At 34.6% G+C, this 12681-nt stretch overlaps 3 protein-coding genes across 3 annotated transcripts in view; 2 read left to right on the top strand and 1 right to left on the bottom strand.

Moving 5' to 3' along the window:
• Nucleotides 1-8011, top strand: part of LOC124447828 (protein N-terminal asparagine amidohydrolase-like) — a 14191-nt gene extending 6180 nt beyond the window's left edge. The window contains exons 5-7 of the mRNA XM_046998821.1: nt 302-375; nt 3905-3958; nt 7855-8011. Coding sequence (XP_046854777.1) covers nt 302-375; nt 3905-3958; nt 7855-7922 — 196 coding nt within the window. The 3' untranslated portion in view covers nt 7923-8011. The remainder of the gene's footprint in view (nt 1-301; nt 376-3904; nt 3959-7854) is intronic.
• Nucleotides 8012-9045: 1034 nt separating this feature from the next.
• LOC124447827 lies at nt 9046-10760 on the bottom strand. The gene is made up of 2 exons (XM_046998820.1): nt 10393-10760; nt 9046-9775 (listed from the first exon to the last, which is right to left on the bottom strand). The coding sequence occupies exons 1-2, from the start codon at nt 10673-10675 to the stop codon at nt 9363-9365; spliced, it is 696 nt and encodes a 231-aa protein (XP_046854776.1). The 5' UTR covers nt 10676-10760; the 3' UTR covers nt 9046-9362.
• A 663-nt stretch (nt 10761-11423) lies between these two features.
• Nucleotides 11424-12681, top strand: part of LOC124447824 (protein N-terminal asparagine amidohydrolase-like) — a 29613-nt gene continuing 28355 nt past the window's right edge. The window contains exon 1 of the mRNA XM_046998818.1: nt 11424-11911. Within this exon, the coding sequence (XP_046854774.1) occupies nt 11825-11911 (87 nt within the window). The 5' untranslated portion in view covers nt 11424-11824. The remainder of the gene's footprint in view (nt 11912-12681) is intronic.

Consider the following 12681-nt stretch of genomic DNA (forward strand, 5'->3'; position numbering starts at 1 on the left):
GTGAGCATTTCCCTGAAATGGAGCCTGCCTGCAAAGATTTCCAAAACTATATTAACTATGATGTGTTATTATAGATGTTAATATGTATATGTTAATTTAAGCTAGGATTATTGGATGTAGTGTTTCGTGTATTTATTGCTTTGTCATCTCAAAGTTCACAGACTGCGGCACTAGTTAGGAGGATTAGGAGAGGGATATGACCTTACTACTTTGCGTGGAAAAGTGCAGACTATCCTACAATGTTAATATTTGCTTTGCGCATGAGTGTAAAAATACATTAAATGACGCCTTGGTGTTATAGGTATCAGCTACACATCGTTGGTGGATTTTTGGACAGTCGCAGAATGTCAGAAAACTTCTTTATGATGATATTAAGTAGGTTGCATAACGTTAATGTGTGCAAGGCACTTTCTTACATTCATGTACCTTCATCTCACTAATATTCCACTGTTTTGCGTTATTTTAGTGCAACGTAGTAGTATTGAGTCAAATGTTCTTTCTCGTCTTATAAAAAACGCTTGTGCAAATTACTACTGTTATGCGTTACGAGCAAAAACATGGACTTGTACGGTTACTACTTGCTATGTCCATGATATTTCGAAGTTGTTACCTGGGGGTGACCTATCCTCAGTGAACTCATTAAATAACTGGAACGATAACTTCGTCGCCATCTTTGAAGCGAAGCATGATGCTTATTTTTAGGTATGATCCAGGCTCCTGGATGCCATACAGACGCGCGGTCTAGTTCATTTTCCATATGAAAAGCAATGAGCGACTTAACAACTAGATAACATTTAACCGTTGTCGATACAGTTATAGATACACGGGTATGACGTCAATTGTGATAAAAACTAAAAAAGTGGCTACGAGCCGCCGGGACTGGGTCTTCGTGAATATCTTTGGTTTCCCATTCAAGGAGGTATTGCGATAAGTTTTCAAATACATCCGCCATTTGTGTTTGTTTTTATAAACATGAAATTTTCTGTGACGTCATTTCCGTGCGTATGCCCTCTTTTTGATCATAGCTCTCGACCAATAAAATTGCTCAAATTCTTCTGGTTATTGTATAATTTAGTATAAGTTTTGTTCTTTCGTTTGTTGAGCTAAATCAAGCTTTGTTTTACCAGAAGGCAAAAATAGCTGATGGCTTTCTAAGAATATGTAAATTATAGACCTTTGCTGAATGGGGATGTTTCGGATGAAAGAAGGCACGTTCGGCGAAAAAGTAAGCCGTAATGTTTTCAAAACATTGTTTTTCTCATTGTCTACGAGGAATTTGATGAAAAAAACAAGCAATGAAATGTCATTTTTACGTATATCTTACCTTTACAATAATTTCGATCATTGTTAGCTGTATGTCAGAAAAAATCAGCATTTTAACCGAAAACTAAAGCTCTCGAGTCATGTGAACATTTTCCGACTAAAAACAATAATCGTCAACATCTTCAAATGACTGCTCGTTGCTGTATTCCGTTTTTCACAGCTTATTTTTTCAGAAAAATGAATATGTCATTAAAGCTTCTTTTACATAACAATCGTAAAGTTTAAAGTGCATATAAACCTTACGTGGTTTATATGCACTTTAAACTTTAAATCAGACAAATATTTTGCGCTGTACAGTCTATCAAAGTTGCAAAAATATATCATTTTAAGCCCTTGGTTTTACCGCTAAAGGACTGGGCCTGCGCGGTCGGGTGACGACATGTAAGTAATCGCTTCCTGAACATTATAATAATTTAACAAGCTACTTTCTTTACTTTTGTCACATCATGCCAAATGCCCATGTATTTGCAAGGCGATATACCAAGTTGCAAGGACAGACACCGGTAAAAGACTGTCCTACCACTCTATATCATAATTTGCATTTTCTGATGAATCTGAAGATGATGTTTCCGAAAAGATGAGGACATTTTGAAAAAAAAACGACCCAAAATTCGAAATATCGGCAAAACTCTTCATTATTTTAAAAAGCAAATAACTTGTTTTTAATAGAGCCTACGCGACTGTGTTCCTTACATGACGTCACAACATGTACTAGATACCAGACCCCATTGGGGGAAAAATGTATTGAAAATCTGGACTTTTAAACTGCAATTGCGAAGAAAGCTTTAATCTCAATTCATTTGTTTTTTTTTTAAATTTGTAGTTTTCGAGTACTGCTCTTTCAAACTTTACTAAAATCCTATAAGTTTTATATGCACTTTAAAAACACTACGTATTCAATGTTTTTTAAAAGTAAAACTCACACAACATTGTGAAAACATTGCCATGTAGGCGTGTTTTATATATTCGTGGTAATCCACGCACACAACACGCGTATTTTTTCCTACAAAAAATCACTCCGCATTGGCTTCATTTTGTCATATGGCTTCTTTATTCGAGTTATCGTTCCAGTCTTTTCATTGAGTTCACTGCCCATGCTTTGTTAGACAAAATTAATTAATGACAATAAATAATGGTATAGTCACAGAATAATGATTATACAGAAGGTGTACAACGCGTCCTCATGTCGGCCATTATTCCAGCCAGATGATTAGCATTTCTCACTTGTTTACAACCAATAAAATTACATGACGTCAATACTGAATAATGACTACAAGTATAGTTTAACTTAAGAAATGACTTCGGATAATTTTAAAGGTTTGGAAAAAGTCAAAAACCCTAATCATCTGGCTGGAATAATGGCGGCCACCATGCGCGGCACGAGATGCACGACGACAAAAACATCAGAGATTCCGACACGAGTGACTCTTCTGTATATTCTTATTCTGTGATATAGTTACGAGTACAATTACGGATAATTGAGCGCTAGTGAGTTAGCTGCTTGAAAATTGCAACGAAATATAGCGAGTTTGAAAGACGAGTGCTATTCACAGTCTTCACTCTTTAGAAAAGTTACGAGTTTATGTTTTGCTGTAATTCACAAGAAACTATTCTATTTAACTTGCCCATAATATATTTTGAGATGTTTTGCACAACGCCGTCTACATCTGTCTCACTCCGTAGCTAACTCTCTAACGGTTTAAAAAGCCTCTTTGCGCTTCTCGATTTTTATAATCATTCAACAAAAAAACAACAGTACTTGTTGTTGTGGTTTTATTCTTTGAATTTTTTTTCTAATACTTTAATTTAACCCGATTGCAAATATGGAAATCTTTTTTAGCTACTTACAACTGCTGCCATGTTTTTTAAATATAATTGTAGCTTGTTTGGCTTTCGCTGCTTTTCAGACAATGAAGTTACATTTTTTTACAGTGCAATTACATATTTTCACAATGCAAATACATACAAACTGCACTACAATCAACCAACCAAAAGTCGATTAATATCTGTAATAATACGCATGAAAAATATATTAATTCTGGTAAGTTTGCAGTGCAATTTTTAGTAAATACCAGTGCAAAGAATAGGAAATACCAATGCAAATAATTGAACATTTTACATAGGAAATAATAATGCAAAAAATTTTTTTTGAATTAAAAACTATAGTGGCTATATATAATTTATCTAACCGTAGACTGACTTCTGATTGTAGTGTTGTTAATTTTCAATTTCACTGCGTTCCATAGCAACGAGCTCAACAAAAAAGACAGTTATGTGCTTTATATAATTTTCAATATGTGCTGGCTAAACTTGATGATCATTTATTGTCCTTCATAACTGACTTTTTCATTGCATTATGGACAGGCCTTAAAATTGGAAGGCCTAGAAACAAATCACGCGAGTACCCTAACCACTACATAAACTCTGTAATATGTTCATATTTGTTTTCGCAACAAGCTAACCATGCCATTAGTCTATCCTTTTGATCAAGCCTTTCGTCTGTTCGTCCTTGTTATAGCAACTCGTTTGGTTTGTTAAAAACAGATTCAAGTTATTCACTTATTTCATATACTTATTTCAGGTGTTGTAATGAATTTTTCAGTTGACGTCGATTTAGTGTGTGCTCGTGTTTGTGGTAAGTGCAGTTAATTATAGCTACATATATTAGCTAGTAGTGCTTTTTTTAAACTATTTTAGAGATAAAGAAATACTGGTAAAGGGCATGCCATGCATGCCTCTTTTGTGGTGGTACTGTTGTTAACCAAAATTGGCATCACTCTAGCATTTATAGCATGTAGCTATGTCGGGTGCTTTTTTCGAAACTGGATTAGCGCCTCACCTCATAAGTTGCATTTTTTGTCAGGAAGTTTACCTGACCCCATTATCTTTTTCGCTTCAATAAACTCTATCAATTAATTCTCTTGATTTCTAAAATCTAAATCAAAATATAAATCTCTAGTTAAATGTAATGTTTTGAATGCTTTTTCACATTACTCTTTTCAATCTTAACCCCAAGCGTTTACAGCGAATTTTTTCTTGAACTAATCTTTAATTTGTTTCGTTACTGTTGCCAAATGACAACTCTGCTGTATAAAAGTTATTATTGTTATATATACTGTATATAAAGAGTATAGTTGTAGATTGCCGATTGCCAATTTCAAAGTGCGTCAATCAACCCGTCCTCACAATGATAAAACCCAATTATATAAACGTTTTACGTATGCACATTATTTATAGATTTATTTATTTATCATTTTGTTACAAAGCATAATGGGTATATAAAAAACAAGGAGACCTTTAGAAATCGATTAATTGTGGAAAAATTCAAAGCCTTGTCCATGAACACTGTGCTAAACTCTAGCATGAGTGCATTTTGTGCAGATTTTAATTGCTGTTGGTGTTAAGGCCTGTGTACACGATCCGATTGTTTCGGTTCCGACTTTTGGTTGCTTGTTCTTACGGTCGGATAATTTTGTTGACATTTATATTCGCTTATATGTTTATAGTCTTGAAAGCAGCAATATGTGTTATCTATTACATTCATCGATATATTTGTGTATTTTTTATTCTTGTTTTCAAGTCTTTTTCAAATCTAATTTCTTGTGGCAATCAAATCTGGAAAGTATAGAGAGTAAAAAGTTTGAGGCTAATCGGCCTCCTTTTATCTTGTCCGATGAAAATAGAGAAAGTTCTATTTCCATTCGGTTTTTGAGACTGACGGATCTAACTGTAGAGGGCTCACTTTAAACATGTTCACACTATTCGTTTTTTTACATCCGACAAAATCGCATCGTGTGAACGGGCCTTTAAAAGTTTAATGTTCAATGGACAGAAAATCTGTAGCCATAAGGCGCCATACTATTATTTATTTTATCATAAACAAATGTTTGGGGCTTTTTAGTTTATGATCATTGATCATTCAATCATTGGACAGTTATACTACATATTGTTTAAGATTTGAGAAAAATAACATTGATTACATGAGAAGCTGTTTACTATATCTGTGATTTTGAGTCTTCTGATCCATGAAGCTTTTTATTTTGACAATTTGACTGGAATGGTATTAAACATGAGTATTTCACATACATGAAATGTTGTCCCATGTCACATATTGTCCCCTTTTCTAACTGAACACCTCATGTAGAGATGTAAAGGTGTGTTAATCTACGGCTCATACCAGATTGTTTGCCATAAATTCCAAAGCGCTATTGATGTATGAAAAGCATTTTCTATAAAGTAAAAATGTCTTCCTATGTATGCAGATAAACCTTGAAATTTGGCAAAACAGCAAAGTATTTTTCATGATCATTAGGTAATTTTTCTGATGATCCTTATAATTTCTAAACTAAATTATTTCAGATTTACATTCAAACGAGCTTTGATAATATGACAAAATATTTATCATAACCAGTAAGCATGACACATGAACCAATTTTAACATTCATATAATTATATAATTAAAGACATGTTGGTTACATTCTGTTTGTATTTGCAGATACAATGCTGCTAGTGATTGCTATATAGCACACCTTGCATATACTTACAGAAAATAATAGTCTAGTGAAATGCCTAATAAACATTTATGGCATTAAGCTGTCCTTAACTGCCAATTTTCACTCTGATAATTTTTGCTTAATCTTTGGCAGAAAAAAATTTTGAGTTTTTTCTCAAAAGGTGAATTTGCTGGCACTGATGTGGAGATGGGTAAGGTGTTACAATAAACTTGCATGGTTTGAAGTCTGAGCTTTTCTATATCTATGAACTGTCACTTGTAGTACCAAATTTCTACTTAACTCGTTACATAGAGGTTTGAATGGGGGTCTCTACGGGGTCTATGCATGAAAACTTGGTAGACATTTTTAAAGACTATATCTGTTTTTGAATAGCATTATTGTAAAATAAGTTTTACGTTCCTAGACATGCTAATGAGCCATATATTTGGCATGATAATGACCCTAAATATTTGGCAAAACATTCAAGTATTGTTCACTTCATATATTTTTTTTTTTTGAAAATACGTAAGCAAAATGTGTTGTTTTTACGCAAAAACGATGCCAACAAAATACATTTTGTATTGCTCTAAAACGCTGAACATGGCATTTTCAAGGCTCTGAAATTCAAAATTTCTCAGGGGAGAATGCCTCAGACCCCCCCCCCTCAGGTGCGGAGCGCCTCCGACGTTTTATGACTGAAGTTTGAAAAATCCTAGATCCGCCCCTGCCCATATGACTACAAAATATACACGTAATTCAAAATTAAACATTAAATATTAAAAAGTATACATTAAAATGAGCTATTGACATTTCCACCGAAATGAAATGTTTTAACTTTGCAGTTCAAATTATTTCAAGACACATTTGCCGGCCATGTCCGACTGTAGTCTCTCATAAAATAGCTAGGAGATTAAGAAACAGCATCGGCATAATTATGAACGACCAACCAGAATGCGTCCCATCTTTTGTTGGGAAATCCACGTGACCGTACAAGCTTTTTGCCGCTTATTAGCTGACTATACTTACAAATATATAGTATGTGATACAGGCTAATAGAGACCTAGGTAATTCAACGAACAGTAAACATTTTGCCAGTTTTCTTCAGCTATAAGTCAAGATCTGTGGCTGTCTCATTAAAAGAATAGGAGTACATCGAATATATTTTATCGAAAAATGCTTGTATTGGATAGAAGCCATTTATTGACTCTATTGCGTCTAAGATAACCAGCTCTAGGTGGTGATTTTGACATTGCCACAAAACTAAGGCCGGGAATTTCCTCTTCAGCCTTGCCCCAAAGCCGCTTTCTACTCCAAACATGACAGAGGCTCCATCGCTTGTAAATGCAACGAGATTCTTTTATAAGTAATCCTTGTCAAACTCGTACTCTTACAGCGTCGTAAGAATACGCTTGACGATAGATTCTGCATCTTGACCTTCTATTTCATGGATTTCAAGGAATACGTTCTCAAGAACATCAAAAATTACTACACGTATTTAAATAATCGGACATGTTTTCTTTGATAAAGAAGTCGAATCATCAGTTATAATTGCGATTTTTTTGTCTTGTCCTTAATCGTTTTTCATATTTTTCTTCTCATTGTGTCCGCAATTCATTCAATCATCTGCGTGCGACTCTGATGCCTAATTCAAACGTCACATTTTACATGAGCCGAATGCAATTAAAACAAAAGATAATGAGGCATTCTATCTCATTTTCATTTCTCTTTAATGCACTCGGCGCATGTAAAATGCGACGTTTAAAATTGACCCAAGATCTATCCCATTTATGCTCCGCAATGTAGCAAGGTATGGTCCGTGAATGGTCGGTTATGGTAGCCAGCTTAAATTTCTAAAGCAATTCTTTTTAGAACTTTCCTGTTAGTGCTCTTATTCTAAAACAATTCTTTTCAGAACTCTTGATTTTTTTTAGTTTTTTCTTGGTTTTCTCTGGTTGGTCCTTTTTTCACGGTTTTATCTTGCGTTTCATGCTTTTTATTTTGTTTCAGTCCATTTACCATAGCAATTTCTCTCTTTAAGGCGTTACAGTTAAATCTCGATGCAAGATGATGAGGACAAGTTATAATTTATACGTGTACGTTACATGATAAAATCTTGAACGAAAAGCTTATGAATACAATCCATGCAGTTAGAATTCCAAAATTGATAAACAATGATATGAAAAAAGTTTGATTTACGTTTGGGCTTGATTTCAATTGCCTTCGTGTTTTTTACTAATGAAACGAACATGAATCATACACGGTCAAAAACGATCAGGTTGTTGCAATATTACATGGATCGCGCATCACTAATTAAATTTGAAGTCGAAAGGCGGCCATATGGAACAGTCCCACTTCACGAGTTTGACATACAAATTATATCACATTCTGCTATGAAAAATTGCAAGAAGCTTCTCTTATGATGCATTGACAAAACTGCTACGTATTAGCTTTAACAAGATTAAGTGTAGGAAGCAGTTGTATTATTAAGAAAGGATTTATTCAAAAATTTTCGTGACACCATTTGAGAGATACAATCGCAAGAGAATGCTTCTAGCTTCACGACGAAAGAATTTTTAGGGTGTGCGGTGTATAAGTACAATGCGCTCCAAAATTCATTGCTATCGTGGTTTTTACTATAGATTATTATTATTTGTTGGATGATTAAATCGCTTGCAATGAGCGGTTCAAATGTCCAAATTATGTAATCTTGAAGAATGATGAAGGGGAACAAACCGCCAACTAGACATTGAAACATTGAATTATAACTAGGGGTGCTGAACCCCTCGTGCCCCCCCCCCAATACACCCCTGATTACGAGCTTACCTTAAGTAGAAGTTTGATTATAATTCTGTTTGTCCTTAGCGAGAGGTAGAGAGTTGTGTAGGCCCACTCATACGTGTCCCAGTCTCTTCTTCTCTACTCCAGCCATAGTACCAATATTCGTGCTCTAAATGCTGGTTAATTCATGCGCAGTGCTCTCTCTCCTACAACTCCTCCACTCCTCGCTAATGACTAGTAGAATTATAATCAAACTTCGACTTAAGGTAAGTCTCGCTGGATTTCCAATTTTTTGTTTTCTTGTAGTAAATTTTTTGCAAAAAAATTCCTGCAATGTGGAAACACTGACTTATTAATACTAACATTAAATTATCATTTTTCATCAACAACTGTTATATTACGTTGCCTGGGTGGAGGAGTGAAAAAATTGAAAGAAGATGTAGCAAGGAAATTATTTGCAGATGAGAAACTTTTTTATGTGTCTTGTGAAAAAATGCAGAAAATATGTTATTACAAGAAAGTGATACTTTTATAAAAAGATATCACATAAACTGAAAAGCTAAATGACTATTTGTAGAGAATGAACTACCAAATTACAGTTTTAGCAAGCCCTGGTATGATTGTTTAGAAAGTGCCAATTCTGTAAAAATATATAGCCACTGTTTTTTCACAATATCTCTAAATTTAGAAAGGGTGGACCTTGTAATTTCATAAATAAACTAACAAAGCACCACTGAAATATATGTTAGCATGTGTTTTACAGTAAGATTAGGAGCTGAAATAATTCTTATAACCTTGAATTACGCTTTCTCTAAATGCACAGAAAACTTTCGACGCCCTTGGCGAAACAAACCATTCATTTTTTTGAGGTAACCAACCATTATAGTTGTTATTCGTCAAACCAAAAACTTCGCATTTCACTTCAGGCTCCTCTTTATCTTGTACAGCAATGTAAAAATTTCCACCATTAGTTGCCCGAATCATACCTTCTCCTCCAAGTGGCTTTAACGCATGCGTGGCATTATTGACAAATATTGCAAAAGCTTTCCTTCCAAACCAATCGATTTCCTTTGCCGTTGACAAGTGCAAAACCATATCACGCGAAGTGAAAGGCCATGGAAGTTGCACAACCGTAAAAACAATTGCTGATTCATCTGATAAGGTTTCCAACTTCTCTGTGCCTGAAATTTAATGAACGTCTTAATTTATAGAGAGACGTGCGTGTATACCGCGGGATTAAACGTACTTGTCATGAAAATGATAAAGTAGCACTCAACACAACAAATGGCGTATAGCCAGCCAATATGACTTTCGTGCTATTTCAATAATCAAGTGCATGATAAGGCTAAGATATAACTATAATTTATGATCCCCACGAGTTTTTCTCAAACAATAATGAAAAAAACTCACGAAACAAGTATATTTCGTTTTATAATATCTGATTTCTTTTAATCTAAACTCCGTAACTCAGTCAATTTTAAAAATAACAAAACAAACACAACACTCGAGAAGTTTCCAATTGCTGGTATTGTAATTAGGTTGAAATTTGAATAAGTATGCCACGGACGTAATTATGTTTGTGATTCATAGTTAATGTAAACACACTCCGTAAGCGGTGATATGTATCAATAAAGAAGTATGTTCCACCTATTTTCGGTGAAAATAATCCCATGACATACAAGCTGTACTTCTGCTTGTGGCATTCTAGCAGGGTAACCAATTTCTCGGGTTGGGATAAATCAAAATCACCCAGACTGCAGTCTAAAAACGCGAAAATTTGATGTTATTAATTATTTACCAGTGAATGCTTTGTCCCACTTTAATCGAATATCGAGTTTCGAGGGATGCAATATTTCGGCAAACTTTTCAGCACTTAATGGCAGATTTTCGAACCTAAATAAAGTTTTCACCGGCACTTCGTCATTTGGAAATGTTTTGCTCCATGAGTTATATTCTCCAATTTTATTAAATCTTTGCGTCCACCCCTCTTGCTTTTCCAATTCGTCTTTGAACCATTTTGCTCTTTGAACTTGTGTTTCAAAATCTTTCAAAATATCAGCGTTCTCCAGATTTGAAGCCATTCTAATTACTGACTAAACTGAACTCTTTATGAAATAGTCCACAGCATAGACACAAACAGTAGTGCCACTCTATAGAAATTTTTTGTGTAGCGCATATCTTATTAAGCTTGTTATTAGCATAAAGGCAGCCAGTCAATTGTTTTTTTTGGCCAATAGGAGGGCATAGATCGCTGAAGTGTAATCTAATTAAATATACAGCACCAAGTTGTACAGTGGAGTGAAACCACTCTATGCATCTATTCTGTGAAATACAAGAGAATTTGTATTGAGCAAGCAGCACCGTATTCCAATGTCCCAAACTTAATTTTTCAATTGTTTGAAACTGTATTAAACGGTCAGGTTAAGTAAATACACCCCATAATGTCTTTATATTGTACATATCTTCTGTAATACGACTCAAAAGATTTTACAATATTTTCTGTTTGAGTGGATGAATTACACCAGCAATTAAACTTTCATTAAGTCGCTTGAGTCGTCCGAGTCGTTCCAATTCTTTTCGTTGTTTTTCAAAACCACTGGGACGACTCAAGCTAAGTTCTCATATTTTAGTACTAGCGCTTCCGAGAGACTGCTTAATTAATTTTTGCGCGAAACATTTAAAAAGAGCATATGCTGTTTAGCTAAGTCTTTTCGCAAGTTATTTGCTTCTTAAAATCGTTTGCCCCATAAAAAGGTCACTTGCATTTCTCAATGGTCGTTTCGATCGTCCGGATATAGCAAGTGACACTGGTCGTTTCAGTCGTGGGAGTCATTTGAGGTCATCCCAGTCTCCTTTGAAATGTTCTCATACCGTGGCATGGGTCGTCTGTGAAATTTTGGCACGACTGAAACGACTCGGGCGACTATATGAGAACAAAGCAAACGAAAACCAGAATAATAAAAGCAGTAAAGGTTTTCAAGTAGGCACTGCATGGCTGAATTTCATCATCCATTTTCAAGATTGGCTATATGTGGCTATAATCAGTGTCTATATCATTATTAGGTATTGCATGGGTATTATTGCTCTAACTTGATTTTAAAATTTAAACCTGATCGCAGTCTAATTTCGTCCTCGGTCATCTGATGTTTGAGTGTCAAATATTCGTGATGACGTACATGCAAAATTTGTTGATGCAATGGTAAATTTGTAAGTTTGTTGTAAAATGTAACATGCCGTTGTTTGTTGGTCGAAGAAAAGTTCAACATGATAACATTAAAAGTTTGGAGAAGTTTATGGAAAGCTTTCCTCAACTTGAGGTAAAATGAAATTGTGTTCCACAGTTCTACTTTCATCTGTATTTAACGTACGTTTTTGTTTACTGATAGTTCGTAGAATTGAGTCAATTGACTGAACTTTTTGCTTTAAATCGTGCTATTGAAATTCCCAAGACTTTTGAAATTCTTCTCATTTCTTCGTCCTAGTTATTCAACCACGTACAAAAACGACAAGTGAATACACAAAGAATTTATTTATCAATATTTCAGCTGCCTTCTGTAGCCTTTAAATGTATTTGTGCTAATGTAATTTCCTTTTATAAAGACGCATACTGGATGTCTGAAAAACATTTAAAAAAACGATAATATTGTTAAGTGCATGTTGACATGTTTTGTGTAAAACATATGCTTTGTCTTCAATTCAGGGGGACTTAGGGCAAGGGTGCTAAGGGTGCACTCTTAACCCAAATAGGGTATAAAAGGGGTGCGAATTTTACTATGAATTAAAATCATAGTGTTTCAAACAAATAAGTAAAGTCAATTATGATATGTGTTTAATAAAGCATGCTTCCAAAAATTCTCGCCAAAAGCAAAAGGAAACAGATTTTAATAAAAAAGGTGTGCATGTTTCAGGTACAATTAGCCACTGAATGAAATCTAATTCAAACTAGAGTATTCTCTCTAAAAAAGCAATTTGCATTGATCTTTGTCTGTTGAGTGGGTGATTAATTACAAGCCAATGAACATCTTGACTTTAGTATAACTTCCAATAACAGTCATGCATGGAACATTTACCAATCGAAAATGTTGTC

This window comes from Xenia sp. Carnegie-2017, unplaced genomic scaffold (genome assembly GCF_021976095.1).
Source record: "Xenia sp. Carnegie-2017 unplaced genomic scaffold, XeniaSp_v1 HiC_scaffold_23, whole genome shotgun sequence".
Classification (NCBI taxonomy): domain Eukaryota; kingdom Metazoa; phylum Cnidaria; class Anthozoa; order Malacalcyonacea; family Xeniidae; genus Xenia; species Xenia sp. Carnegie-2017.